The sequence below is a fragment of the Daktulosphaira vitifoliae genome, unplaced genomic scaffold, assembly GCF_025091365.1.
Source record: "Daktulosphaira vitifoliae isolate Bord-2020 unplaced genomic scaffold, ASM2509136v1 Scaffold_2, whole genome shotgun sequence".
NCBI lineage: Eukaryota > Metazoa > Arthropoda > Insecta > Hemiptera > Phylloxeridae > Daktulosphaira > Daktulosphaira vitifoliae.
In genome coordinates this window covers 25,206,988-25,222,056 of record NW_026099573.1, presented here as the reverse complement: position 1 = coordinate 25,222,056, position 15,069 = coordinate 25,206,988, and the positions used below count along the sequence as shown (strand labels likewise).

The 15,069-nt window shown below is 26.6% G+C and overlaps 3 protein-coding genes across 5 annotated transcripts; 1 reads left to right on the top strand and 2 right to left on the bottom strand.

The window, feature by feature from the left end:
• Positions 1–4,087: 4,087 nt before the first annotated feature.
• Positions 4,088–6,770, bottom strand: LOC126899040 (uncharacterized). Its single transcript, XM_050673549.1, has 2 exons — positions 5,210–6,770; positions 4,088–4,329 (listed from the first exon to the last, which is right to left on the bottom strand). The coding sequence occupies exon 1, from the start codon at positions 6,622–6,624 to the stop codon at positions 5,236–5,238; it is 1,389 nt and encodes a 462-aa protein (XP_050529506.1). The 5' UTR covers positions 6,625–6,770; the 3' UTR covers positions 4,088–4,329; positions 5,210–5,235.
• Positions 6,771–10,496: 3,726 nt separating this feature from the next.
• LOC126899043 (uncharacterized) lies at positions 10,497–11,261 on the bottom strand. Of its 2 annotated transcripts, none has more exons than XM_050673555.1 (3): positions 11,112–11,261; positions 10,889–11,047; positions 10,497–10,801 (listed from the first exon to the last, which is right to left on the bottom strand). In XM_050673555.1, exons 1-3 carry the CDS (start codon positions 11,157–11,159, stop codon positions 10,721–10,723), a joined length of 288 nt encoding a protein of 95 aa, XP_050529512.1. In that variant the 5' UTR covers positions 11,160–11,261; the 3' UTR covers positions 10,497–10,720. The 2 variants fall into 2 exon arrangements, with proteins under 2 accessions (XP_050529512.1, XP_050529511.1); XM_050673554.1 differs by having other exon boundaries at positions 10,497–10,782.
• A 505-nt stretch (positions 11,262–11,766) lies between these two features.
• Positions 11,767–14,558, top strand: LOC126899042 (lipase member H-like). Of its 2 annotated transcripts, none has more exons than XM_050673551.1 (6): positions 11,767–12,202; positions 12,266–12,402; positions 12,972–13,265; positions 13,342–13,524; positions 13,607–13,859; positions 13,940–14,549. In XM_050673551.1, exons 1-6 carry the CDS (start codon positions 12,075–12,077, stop codon positions 14,034–14,036), a joined length of 1,092 nt encoding a protein of 363 aa, XP_050529508.1. In that variant the 5' UTR covers positions 11,767–12,074; the 3' UTR covers positions 14,037–14,549. The 2 variants fall into 2 exon arrangements, with proteins under 2 accessions (XP_050529508.1, XP_050529510.1); XM_050673553.1 differs by having other exon boundaries at positions 11,798–12,202; positions 13,913–14,558.
• The last annotated feature ends 511 nt before the right edge of the window (positions 14,559–15,069 follow it).

Below are 15,069 nucleotides of genomic sequence, written 5' to 3'. Positions count from 1 at the left end.
GATAGTTACTGCTCGGTGGCTGAAACTATACTGATGGCTTATTTTGTTATCAGTCTGTTTTTATACGTTGGTTGTTTATCATATCTGTTTATGACTCATGTTGTTTACAGTATTTTGTTTTTTCTGATGGTTTTGTTGACGACTTTGTTTTTGATTATTGTTGTTGTTTTTGACATTCTTGGCATTTTGGTCTTCCTTTTCTGCACCGACAGTTTTCCATTACGTTGATAGAAACTTTTTCTTGTATTGAACTGTTTTCAGTGTTGTTAGTTGATTTTCTTTTTGTCTGGTGTATGATGGGTAACCAAGTTTTGCTTATTTTCCATCCGTCTTCTCTGTTGAAATTCTCTGGACATTTTTCGATTTCTATTGCCTCTTTGTACATTGTTATTTTTTCTTTTCTCTGCTTTTCTGATTGCCTTGTTGATATTTTTGATTGTGTATCCACATCGCATAAAAAGAAAAAAAAATGAAAAGAAAAAACACAACACGCAATGACGATGAAGAAAACAAAGAAGATGAAAAGAAAGGAACTTTAATACCGTGGTCTTGTGGTAAATCCTACATTGGACAAACAAGAAGAGCTTTTCCAACAAGAATAAAAGAACACGAAAAAGACGTGGATTACCAAAGGACAGAAAAATCCGCAGTAGCCGAACACGCTAAAAACAAAGGACATAATATCTAATTCGATAAAGTAAAAATACTAAACAAAGAAACTCATTTTGGTAAACGAATATACAAAGAGGCAATAGAAATCGAAAAATGTCCAGAGAATTTCAACAGAGAAGACAGATGGAAAATAAGCAAAACTTGGTTACCCATCATACACCAGACAAAAAGAAAATCAACTAACAACACTGAAAACAGTTCAATACAAGATAAAGTTACTATCAACGTAATGGAAAACTGTCGGTGCAGAAAAGGAAGACCAAAATGCCAAGAATGTCAAAAACAACAACAATAATCAAAAACAAAGTCGTCAACAAAACCATCAGAAAAAACAAAATACTGTAAACAACATGAGTCATAAACAGATATGATAAACAACCAACGTATAAAAACAGACTGATAACAAAATAAGCCACCAGTATAGTTTCAGCCACCGAGCAGTAACTATCGCTCCGAANAGCCACCAGTATAGTTTCAGCCACCAGTATAGTTTCAGCCACCAGTATAGTTTCAGCCACCAGTATAGTTTCAGCCACCGAGCAGTAACTATCGCTCCGAAGATGGACTCTGCAATGAGTCCGAAACGTCAGCAATCAACTGCAAACATGGATAAATCCTCAAGCTTTTCAAATAATATGATAATCCATGAAAGTTTCATCACATTTAAATCATTAAGTTTTTAAATATCAAAAATAATTTTTTAAATATGAAAGAAGACTAATTATCAAAGATGAATATTAAAATATCTTCGATCATATTTTAAAAAATAATTTTTAAATATAAAATTGTATTGTGAACTTCAGATAATTTGGGTTATTTAGAATTTTTAGTCATTCATGTCTTCTGCATTGATAATGTGGCGTACATTATTAAATAAATTTAATAAGGTACTTTTAAATAGGTAAAATATTATTTATTTGTAACCAGATTATTATTAATTTTAAATTTTCAAATATTTAATTCTTGGACAGTTTTTATTCGCTATGAACATCTTACGAGGGGGTTATGGTTAAAGAACCCTAGCGAAAATAAATGTTTAGTGTAAGAGATATTTAGGAAGAGATGGTAAACATTTTTTATATGCATATCCTTCCAAGACAAAACTTTGGAGAATTCCAAAGGGAAACAATTTGACATTATCGTTAATTTTAAATGTGAATATTACTTAAGTAAACTTGGGTTTTTCCTAATTCCTAGAGTGATTATATAGATTACATTATATCATCTAAAAATTTCTGTCGGCATAACCAGAGTGCCTCTAGATTCTTGTAAGTTTATACTAATAGCAAAAGGAAATGTCTTAGGTATTTATACAAAATAATAAAAAAGACTTTTTCTTCTTAATTATATTAACTCTATTACATTTATAATTTCAACAGAATTATTAACTATTCAATTTAAAATACAATTAATTAAATATCACCTAATCATGCCACGTCACATTACTGGTAAAGTTGACATTTGGTATTCCTACAATAAGATTAGGAATTTGCACATACCTTAAATATGCAGCACGACCAATACAGACTATGGATGGCGGTAATTCGCTTCACCGAGCCACGATAATCTATACAAAAACAAATCGAATAAACGCCACTTAAATTGGCATTAAAAAAACCAGGTGCCCCAACCGTACGGCACACACACTGATACTAAAACCATTGTAATTGTTTGGCAAAAAAACCAGACTTCTGTAAGAGGTAGGCCAGAGGTCTGAAAGTTAAATTCTACAAGACTGTAGTGAGACCAACTATGATGTATGGTTCACAGTGTTGGGTGGTTGACAAGAAAGTAGAGCAGAGATTAGAATGCTTAGATGTATGCGAGGAGTGATTAGAGAAGATAGGTTAAGGAACGAGCATATAAGAGGGATTATAAGTATAGCGTCAATCGTGGATAAGATGAGAGAAAATAGTCTTGGATGGTTTGGTCATGTTATGAGGAGAGAAGAATCGGAAGCTGTAAGAACAGTTATAGAAATGAATGTTAAAGGATGAAGAGGTAGAGGAAGACCAAAAAAGAGATGGAGGAATGCTATTGAATGCGATATGAGGACGGCCGATGTGAGTGTAGATGATGTGGAAGATCGTGTCAAGTGAAAGTTTTAGATAAGAGTGGCTGACCCCAAACAGTTTGGGATTAATGTTAGGAAAAAGAAGAAGATTTATATTTAATGTTAGTTAGATTTATGTAACTTTTATATAAATTTTTGGTCTCATTACTATGCAAACCCAGAGTTTGAAACCCTTATAAGGTATTTTAAAATAAACAAAAAAAAAAAAAATAATAATGAAATTTGAACACAAAAATAGCATATTTTTTAAGTATGGCAGCCATTTGCATAATGAAGATATCTCTTCGGGATAATTTTTTTTTTTAATTTTTAGTACGTAACATACGTTTAATTTTACATATGTTTTAAGGACGCAGTATTTCCGGAACATTTTTAAAACTTAAGTTGAAAAGTTGAGTTTTGTGAAAAAGTTGCTATTTTGAATCTCTTTTGTGGGCAGGTTAAGAGTTAGATTTTCAAAAATATTTCATTAAATAAAAGGGAATTACTAAAGTTTTAGATATAGAAAATAATTATTTTAATTTGTTCATTTTTCAATAAGTTATGGTAATTTTTAGAAAAAAAATGACGAAATTTATGATTTTAAAAATCGTAATTTTTTGGAGGATTCCCAACATTTACGGGGAATCTAGGAAAGTTTTTCAATTTTTGAGGGTAATGTCCTCAATTAAATATGATTTGTGATCTTTTGACGTATTGTTGAGAAAAATCGATCCAGTGAGAGTAAGAAAAAGTAATGGTATACACACAAAATAAAGTTAACACATCATGGTAAAATTAATACCTTCATTTGCATCAAAGCTAAAACTGTTACGACGAACATCAATATCAACATATTGCGCCCGGTACGAAAAGTTCAGTATGATATATTTATTGTTTACTCGATTAATTGTTACCAGAATATTTGTTTATTGAACCATGATAATACAATGCTTTTTAAATTTGAATTTATGTATAAAAAAATGGTGCATTAATGCAGGACAATTGGGACTGTTTTTAAAATAAAGGGTGCGGTTGAACACCCTGACTCTCCTCAAATGACGCCTCTGAGAAGGTGTAAAAATTTTTTAATTTTGAAAAATATAACTATTAACATAAAATTGTTAGTTTAAAAAAACAACTCCATGTTTGGCACTTTACACTATTTTACTGTTGTATTTGAGCAAAGCAAAATTGTTACCTGAGTATCTAATTTTTTTTTTAATCCGATTTCATTTATTTTAGCCTCGACAATTTCTATACAATATAATTTAACAATCAAAAATCTAAACACAAATGAAGAGTTCAATTATGTAACGGATACTATAAGAAAAAATGTATTGTTTTTATTTTGGTATTTGTGAATATAATTAGGTTATGAAATATTGACAAAATACAGTGATTCATTTATTATGAGCTATTAATCAAAAAATAAAATAATATTGAGAATTTTTTATTTGATTTCTTTTAGGAACATCTTTCGACTCGATTTATTAATCATGATGTGTTTTTTATGTTCATCCATTATACTTTATAAAGGTATCAACATATCTTTTTTCAATTGGAGTACTTACCCCTTTTCCTATTAGACTATACTGTTTGATCTAAAATATAGGTTTAAATAATTAATAACAAAAAATTGATGTTGAAATTGATTAATGTAGCTGGAACATTTTTTTGGAAATGGCCATCCTTTCATATTTTTATATTTTACGGATTTACTCAAATCTTTATTATTATTTTTTTTTGTAAGAAAAGGAATTAAATGGAGTACTTATCTTCCTTCTTATATGACTACACTGTTTGACCTAAAGTATGTGGTAACATACATATTTAACTAGTTAATAAAATAACAAATGATTTAATTATATTAAATGTCTAGTCAAAAACAATTTTTTAAATAGTACTTCAAAAGTTATTTACATTTTTCAATATAGAGTGGAAGAAGAGCGCGACAAGTTAATGCAAAATGATAAAAAAACAATATACCAAACTTCAGTTCTAATCAATATTTTAAATAATTATAACTTCCGAAATAATGGTTCAAACATTGTAATCGACTAGTCATTTTCCTCATTAGATCATTTTTTATTTTATAAACTAGTTAAATATGTATGTTTTCATTAAAAAAAAAAAAAGTTGACACCCTTATAAGGTTTAAGGGATAAATTAAAAAAATAATTGATAAATTGAGAATTATATGATACTAAAATATTTTAAAAAGAATTTTCTTAACGTAATTTGTATTTTAAGAGAAATCGAGAGATAAATGTTTATTCTGTATATCTTAAATTTAATTAAATTTTTGATTTATTTAACAGTTAAAATTGAATATGTTACATTAAGTTAAATGTTATGTGTACCATTAGTTTCCTTAGTTTTCTAGAAATAATTAGATAACATTCGATATTAACTAATTTAATTAGAATAAAATTATAAGGTTTGTTAATTTATATTTTTTTTATTAATTTTATTTCATATTACTTTTAAGCGACATTAGTAAAATTATGTTATTTTGGAATACACTCGAAAAACATGTTAGCCGTACTAAAATTAGTGTTTTTAAATGTAGTAAAAACTACATTTAAATATTTTTTCAAATCATTTTTGTTTAATTTTATTGCTGATATTAATTCGTCCACAGTTTTTAAACCAGATATAAAATTAAATAGTAATTTTTTGTCTTCTTTGATAAATGCGAAATTCTCAATATAAATAAATTCTTCTTCTATCAATTGCTCTATGACTTTCAATTCATAATTGGAACCTTTGAATAGCAATGGCAATTTTGATATTTTTTCATCTTTGATTAAGTCAAAATTTGTAATAAATGATAACAATGACGTGCTCAATGACTTCCAATATGGAGTTAGACTAGATAATTTACTTTTGGGGGGATTAATTTTATTCTGAATATTTGACAGCTTTAGTATTCTTTTACACAACACAATGTGTATCCTTAGATGACCATAAACTGATGCTTTTAATAAAACGAATATGGAATCATAATATGTTCTCATATTATAGTAGGACTCACTCATCCACTCAGTTACAGCTTCTTTGTGATTCTCTACAACGTTTTCCCAAAAAGATGACCATTTAATGTATACTTTTTTTGACATCAATAATTCAACTGCTGTAGCACTCTTTACATTGTGGTACAAGTATAAATTAATTGGCTTATAATGACTTATAGTGATTTCGCTTTTATTTCGGCAAGCTCGTTTATAATGTTTTGAAATTAGGTTATCAAATTCGTTTAAAGCTTCAGGGATTTTTCTTAGAATTTCATCTGCAGATAAATCATTATAATTCTCAGGTAATTTAAACGTAGGATTATATTTTCTTATAAAGTTTTCCAATTGTTTTATGATTGTTATTATAGCTCTATTAACCTTAACAAATTTCATTTTTTTATCATCTGAGCCCATGTTGATGACATAGTCTGATACTCGTTTCGTTTGCAAGACGTTATTTATGGAATTAGCAAACATACTATGTTGCCACAACCACCAAATTGTGTAGTTTGGTTTTATAGATAAAATAAAAGCTATTTTGTCACCATATGCGGATATGTAATCTAGCGTGTTGTCAATTTTATTTTGACTATCACTATTGGAGTCTTTCACTGTGATGTTGTCTAGTTTATCAATTAAATTATAGTCTAATAAAATATTCACCTTATTTTCAAGTATTCGATTGCTGAATTGAACTGTTTCAACATTTTTAAGAGTACCACCAAAATCAGTATTGATAAAGAATAACAGAACGTTTTTGAACATTAAAGAAAGGTCTAAAGCTTTTTTTGTAATATCTGGTGGAAATGCATTTTCACAGTTAACATAAATACTAAAAATGATTACACACGATGTATAAAAAGTTACACGATATTTTGCCATTTTAATTGATTTAATGTTAATCAAAAGTAATTCAAATTAAATAATATTGGAAAATTAAAAATTATCAACTTTAAAAAATAACAAGTAATAATATGTTAACATTTCGAAAAATTAGAAAAATGTGAAGTACTTTTAGAAATTAAAGATTTTTCTTTGTATAAAGCACAATATTTTAATGACAATATTATATATACTTTATTTTATATAGAATACTATTCGTGCTAAAGGCTTCAATTTGTTTAAACAAAAAAATTAATTATTTTTGTGTAAATAAAATGTAGCTAAAAATAGATTTTAGCATAACCGCCTTTATTTTTAAACAAAATCGTGAATCATATTGTTTTATACTTTAAACTTAAACACTTAATTTAAATAATAATTTTTAATTCTTGATAACATTATTTTTGCAATATTTTTAATAGTTCTACTTGAATTTTTAAATATTACGTTAATATAACTAGTATTTTTAAACATAAAGTTTTTTAATGAAACTGTAATATTGGTATTTGTCTTTTTAGGTAATCTTGAAAAAAAATAATCATTTGATTATTATTGTATATTGAGAAAACGGCTGAATAAATTTGATTAAGGTCAATTTGCACAAATTTATATAGAAAAGTAGGTACTCCCAAAAAACAAAATTACCATTTTTTGAATGAGAGGTTGGGAGATATCGTGTTAAAGAATTACGCACTTATTGTAACTGTATATCAATTCGATCACAAATTTGTAATAAATGGTCGTAATTGCGTCTCGTGTTTTAAGGGGAGTATAATTGATATATTTTCTACAAGGTACTGTAATTGGACGTTCTTGAATGTCTAGAATGTTTTATACTGTACATTTTACATACTAAATGTGCACTTGACGGTACCAGATGTTGATATATTATAAATGATTGCATGTGTAATGGTAACAACCACAATTCCGATGACAATCATTTAACATTTACGTATTAATATGATTATAATATGAATATCATTAATTATCATTGAGTAACGACAGTTGGCTGAGAACATAATTTGATTAATTAAATTTGATACGCTTTACCATAGACAATGTGGATCGCCTTCCATGGCGTTATTTAAAACGTTATTGAATATCAATAGACAATTTTAGTGTACTCTGTCGCTTACGTAAAATTACTAATTTACGTATATTTTTACTCATATTTTATATTAAGTAGAAAAATAAAAAATGTTTTAATTTTTTTTTTGAATTAGTTTTGCACGATAACTCATTAAATTTACTTTTGAATAATGATAAAACATAAAACCTTGTACCTCTATTAAATTTAAAAACGTCAAAAATAAAAGAACAAAAAACCAATGTTTTTATTTTTATTTTATTCCGAAAATTGGTCTAGGAAAAAAACACTATTAAATAGTATTATGCAAGAGCTTTAAAATGTTTTCTTATATAACTTTTTAAAGTCAAAATTGATCGACATAGAGCCATTTTATTGAAAAGCACGGATTTGTTCGCATTTTTTTAAATATTAGAAATAAAAATAAATGACAAAGAGAAAAATATTTGTTTTTGATGATAGAGAAAAATAATTTTTTTTTTTGATTTTCAAAAATTTATCTTTGCAAAATCTTAACTTTTTCTCTTTATTACTTTATATATTATGTTTAATAAAAAAATATATTTTTTCGGTAAAATTTATTAAAAATATAACTTTTATAACGATTAAGCCAAATTTAAACAATTTTACATAAAAACATAATGTGACTCATAAGCAGGATTTTTAAACTAAAAAATGATTGAATTTTCGAATAATACGATCTATATAAAACTTAAAAATAATATATGGTCAATAACTGATATAATGATAAAAATATTTTGAAAGATTTTCCAAACATTTTTTCTTTTTAATTTGCTAAAAAATATATAATTGATATAAGATATTATGGGTATTATATACATTTGAAGGATTGTAATAACTTGATCCTTCCTCTTTTTTAATTAAAGAATTTTTAATAGAAACTTCTAAAAATGACCTTACAAAAAAAATTTAGTGGTTTGTATAACGTAAGCACTGAAATACATACATTGACAGTATTATTTTTATGTATTACCTTATATTATGTAGCAGCAATGTTTGATTAGAAACTTTTATACTTGGTATTAAGGTTTTGAAATTATAAGTAATAAACCAATAAATAATTATACCATAAAAATGTACAAAAAGTTTTGGGAGGTTTAGGTTCATCATATATTACCATAAATAAATATATGGTAGTATGGATCAAAATTGGAACATGGGGTAAAATAGACCTTTTGAAGTTTTTATTTACTCGGAGTATAAACATTAATTTTAAAATTCAACTTAAGTTATTTTTAATAAATTCACATCGTTTTTAGTAACCTGTATTTTAAATTTAAATTTTGTTTTTGCTTTATCATGAAATGGTTAAAATTGAGTGTGGTACATTGAATTCAACGCTATCTAGGGATCATTATATTTCAGTTTCCCAATACAATTTTTATAGATTTCATGTGAAGTAATCCAATTTTACTTGTGCTCAACTATTTCTTATAGATTATTATTATCATAGATGTCTTATATGTTTTGTAATGCAATTTTAATGAACAAGTTGTTTTGAGAATAGTCAAAGATAATGTATATTTCACGTAGCTATATTATTTTCGTTAGAGAACTAGTGATATTTGTTCTTTAGAACTGTATAGATATGGGCTCACAAATTGGATTTTTAAGCCTTCGTGTATTGAATATTGAAGAACTCTTTTTGAACTACACATAGTTTAAACAAATATCAACAGGCATGGCTATAAAATTCCTAATACTATTTGTTCAGCAAGAAGATTTAGGTTGTTTTTTTTTTTTTAAGTTACTCCCGGTAATGCGAATAAACGATAATACATTAGGATGGGATATCACACCGGTGGATGCCGCATGGCAGTTATAGGTACGTGTCTGTCATTATTTATTCATTCATTAACTTTTTCAGCCTCGAATTTTGTCCATTTTTCTCTTTTTTTATCCACAAAAGGCAGTCGAGAAAATACCTTGATTTACGGTTCACTTTAGAAAATTGCACCTGGTTCGCGGTTACCGCATACGCGGCTGTTTAATATTAATGCCTAATAACGATTGCAAAATAAATGTTTGGTGTACATGAACGGGCAATGTTCGTTGAGTATTTCTTTTCGTCTGCTCGCAGCTGGAACGTCTGAAGGCGACTTAGTCGCACTCGGTCTTAAACATTTAAATAATAACACACATACCCTCGTAAATTAGCCAGCTTTAATTTAGAGAACGATCGTTTTAACTTTGTCGACTCCGCGAGGGCTAAGAGAGAAAAGTGTTCAAATTATTATTCCGTTGTCGGGAACAGTTTTCATAAAACGAAAATAAAACGTCCAACGGTTATTAAAAAAACAACAATATTTTAACTGCGAGAGGGGCTTGCTCTAATGTTATTATGATATTATTTCATAACTTAATTTAGTCATTTAACGTTTTCTGAATATTTATCGCTAAAGGGCTTCCATCGCATGCCTACGGATGTACCACAGGTGGTTGGCGGAACAACAACAATCTTTCAAATGTTTTTGTACCGTTTTGTATTGCTTGTCTTTTTAAATAAAAAGATGAATGGACATTAATACTATAAGCCATTATTATAAAACAATTTATATTAAACTGTTCTAATGTATAATAAAACCCATCACTTTTTGATAAAAAATAATTTAATCTCGCTGTTTTTAGTACTTTAAACAATAAGTTCAACAAAGTCGTTAGTCAATTAATTAAGTTGCTAAATAGTAATTCATAAAAAAATATATATATTTACGTACTTTATAAATGGGTAGTTTTTAATTTCATGATAGTTAATGCTGAAAATCTTTATCTTTTATATTGTGTTTTATAGATTAATTATTATGTTTTGCCCCTTCAATTATTTTAAATAATCGAAGAAAAAAATTATTTTAATATTTTTAATAAAATATATTGAGTATGTTAAAAAATATTCCAATGTACAAGATGCCATTTATGCATCTGGATACTTGTAAAAAAATTTATGAGTTATTTCTAGTTGGACATTTTTCTATTCTTTTTGTAGTTGGTTCATCGGATCCTTCTTGATATTTGTTCGTTGAATTTGTTCGTTCCGAAAACGTTTTTTGAACCTATTAAAAACGTAAGGGCCTTAAAAGAAAAATTTCTTACAATGTTTTTATTAAAGTATCAATAAAAATATTAGTTATAAATTTGTAAAAAAAAAAAAAAACAAACATTTTTCCAATCTAACCGACATGGTTTCCATTCTACAGGACTAAAATCATGTATTTTGTGTTGTTCAAAATATTCTGAATGCTGATACACACTTGGTTTGTACCCATAATATCTATAATTGAGTTTTGAACATGATGAAGGTATTTGATTTACAACTCTCTATTTTTTAATCATTTTTTAAATCAATAAAAATTTTATTGAATGGCAAATATAAAGTACATACGATTTTAGCGTTTAAAATTGTGTTTCTCAATTTCAATAACACAGACATAGTCACGATTAATCGAATAAAAACAAACACTAATAACAATTTCAAAATCTTTTTACATTCAAAATGACTACAAAAAATAAATTATTCAGATATTTATAAAATGCCCAGCAACTAACTCAACAGTGAGTACAACTTTAGATTTATTTTTATTTATCAAACGTTTAGTATTAATGGAATGTACCAACCTACGTATTTCTCATTTTGACAATTTATTCATAAGACAAATTAAATTGTTTTGGCTATCTATATATAGAGATGTCATCATTTAATGGACCAGCAGATTTTTCGAAGAAATAAAAATAATATTGATTTATTTTCTTTGGATTATTTTAGATACATGTTTTTTTTTTAAATTTATCATTCATGAAGTATTTTTTATGTTTATACCTTATACTTTACAATGGTGTCAACTTTTTATTTCCAAATAGTAACATACGTAATTAACTAGGTTATTTATTAGATAGCGAATCTTATTAAATAACTAGATCGTTATTTTAATCCAGTAATAAACATAATAAGTAGGAATTTAATTGAATTAAACAATTTTAATTCTTAATAAAAAATTTTTGTCTTTGACATGTTCAAGGCTTTTCTAATTGAATACTTTATTAATCGTGTTTTTAATTCTAGACTGATTGTGAGATGATATTTTAGATATGACCTTTAAAAATACTGAAGGTAAAGAAACTATGAAATTCGCAGCTAGTGAAGAATTAAAATTAAAAAAAATCAATATTCCGAAGACTTTAATGCAGTACGCGATGAATTTAAAATACAATACTTAATCAATGATTTCGTCACTTAAAGTATAGTAATAGATTAGTATTGTTTCATTTACTAATCTGTCATAGAACCGATAGGATTAAAATAACATTATTATGGTTTTATTATAGTTTAGTATAATACTGTAAAGGAATGATTTTTATTATTTTACAATTTTTGGTTATAATATCAAAAATAAATAATGTATTATTAGCAACAAATAGTCTATGTTCTTTTTTTTCTACTGGTACAAGTGAAGTTTTTTATACGCTGTATACGAAGTATGTCGATATTTTATTATTATATGTTATAATATCTAAACGTATTTTTAAATATATATATAGAAATACAAATAGAAAGATTTCTATTGATGATAATTCATTAGATAATGCAAATTTTGCCAAAAGTGATTATGTCATAATTTACATTCACGGCTTTGGTGGATCTTATGACGATATCGGAAGTTTGGCAATTCGTAATGGTAAGTTTGCAATTCAAATTTAATTAAAAATATTAGGTTTTACATTACATTTTATATTAAAAGTAAAATGAATTGTGTATTTATTATTTGTTAAAGATAGTGTTAGGTTACAACCAGAGAAATTGTTTTACGCGCTACTTAAAATATTATCTAAAATTGTTTTCAACTTTGATCAAAAATCAAGATTTTTAAAGATTAAGTTAAAAATGGTAAAAATAATTACGGTGGTTACTGAAGTTACTTTTTACATGTATTGATGTTTTTTTCCAAGCTAAAATGATATTTTTATCATATTTTAGGAGATTTAAAACAAATTTTAAATTAAAATGGTAAATCACATTAAAGTAATACAAAAATCAGATCTCCCCGATTTATCATTGTCCCGTGTGAGTTAAAAAATATTCTCCTGTACAAATATCATAAAATATGGTATATTTTTTATGTCTGATACAAAAAAATCTTGCAAAAAGATATTGATGCAATAGATATTATTATATTACAAAGCGAAGTTAAAATTTGTTTAGTTTTTTACGTGTTTATAATGTTTAACATTATAATTCATTTTTTAGGTTATATAAATGGAACAGATGATCATAACCTTATTTTAGTCGATTACTCAGAGGTTACTGGTAAAATTGCTAAACTTAATGTTATCTCACTCGCTATACGTTACGCAAAATCTGTGTACTGTGACCTCCCAAAGGTCTCAAAGAAAATAGTTGATTTTATTGTAAAATTCTTGTACAATCATTTAAATATTAAGCACGTCCATGTTATAGGTGTTAGCTTAGGAGCTCATATAGCTGGAAAGATCGGTTCGTTGTATAAAAAAACTACAGGAAATTATTTAGACAGAGTGACTGGTATAAAGTTTCCATAACTAGTTTATAATCAATAAAATGTTTTGATATTATTTTTCCTGAACGTTTTGTTTTCTAGCTTTAGACCCAGCAGGCCCATGGTTTAAAAATGGACCACAAATAAATCCAGAGTGCGCAAAAGTGGTAGATGTGATTCACAGTAATATCGGATACTACGGGTATTCAAAACCGATTGGGACCGTCGACATTTATATGAACAATGGCGTCACACAACCTAGTTGCATTTCGAATTTAACAGAGGGTAATTGAAATACTTATATATTATTCAGTTAAAGATATTACTCGAACCGAATGAAAAACTATTATTACAATATTGTATTTAGTCAAACGTTTTACTGAACAATCGAAAATTAATGTAAAGTTTTGTTCTCATGGATCGTCTGTTTTATACTATGTAGCGTCAATAGACAATAAGTTGACGGCTAAACCTTGTGATGAAATTGGGAAACTTGTATCGAATGATAAAAATATATTTGAAATGGACGATGATAATAACAACGCTATAAGTAAAACCTGTAGTTCTTTAAAATATTCAAACGAAAGAGAAATTGTCATTGGCAAGCACATGTCTCCTAGGTATAAATCAATAAATACAAAAATAATAAAATGAATCACTATAATAATTTCAGTTAATATTAAATTGTGGATTGCTTTAGTACTGTTGGAGTGTACTATGCTGAAGTACCAGATTTACATCGTTACGTTGGAAAATTATTTAATGAACTTACATTTGCGAGACGAAATAAATATTAAAGGAAAATGAATAAATTTACAATATTTAAAAATACTTCTTGATCGATTAAAAAATGTACTTACAATTTCGTAAAATTTTGTGAAAGGTATAACTTACTATACTTCAGTTAAAGTTATTAGTGGTTGGGTTCTTTAGCATGCGCTTGAGATAATCAGTAAATGTATAGGATTACCTGTCTAAGAACAATGTTATTCTGATGACGATTTTTTTTCATCACAAATAAAAGGTTTTCTAATTGGTAAATTTATCGCTAACATTTAATAACGTTCATTCCGTACCCTTTTTAATCTTTTTCATTAAAATCCATTTCTATACAGTTTTTAAAATTTATTTTTAATTCTATTTTTAACTTACCTTAGTGACGTTTTGAATTTTATCAACTAGTAGTTGAGTGAGTTGTAATTAGTTTATATTTATCATATAAATTAATAAATAAATTGTTGTATTTTTACTTACTAACCTTAAGTTTTAATATAATATTAAGTATTATCAAATATTTTATTTGTGAGTTTTTAATTATCACCATTAACAACATACGCAAAATATAGAATGATAACAATTTTTAAAAAACTATTAATTAATTTTTTTAATTATAAATGATTCAATAAGTGCTGAGCTATAAATATAATTAATATAAACATTGGATTTTTACTCTAGTTTAATATCTACTCATATTTGCAGTTATAAGTAATTTTGTTGTTAATGTTTGTTGTTGTGTTTCAAATATTTTATATCAGCAAACTAGTTTTAAATTAAAAAAAAAATGGTAGTTATTTATTCAGACAAAAAATGTAAGCGTATTGTATGATACTCTAAATTATAACAATAATTAAACATGGTTTCTTTTTAATTTTTTTGCCTTTCAAGAAACATTAGGCCAACCACCACAGTTTTCTAATTTGGACTACAGATTAATTTACCCTACAGCAATAGTGGACTTTTAGATCTATTGTTCATATGTTACACCGCTATTTGCTGTATATTATGTGCATGAAATCTCTCTTTTATAGTGCTCATCACTACTGATTACAG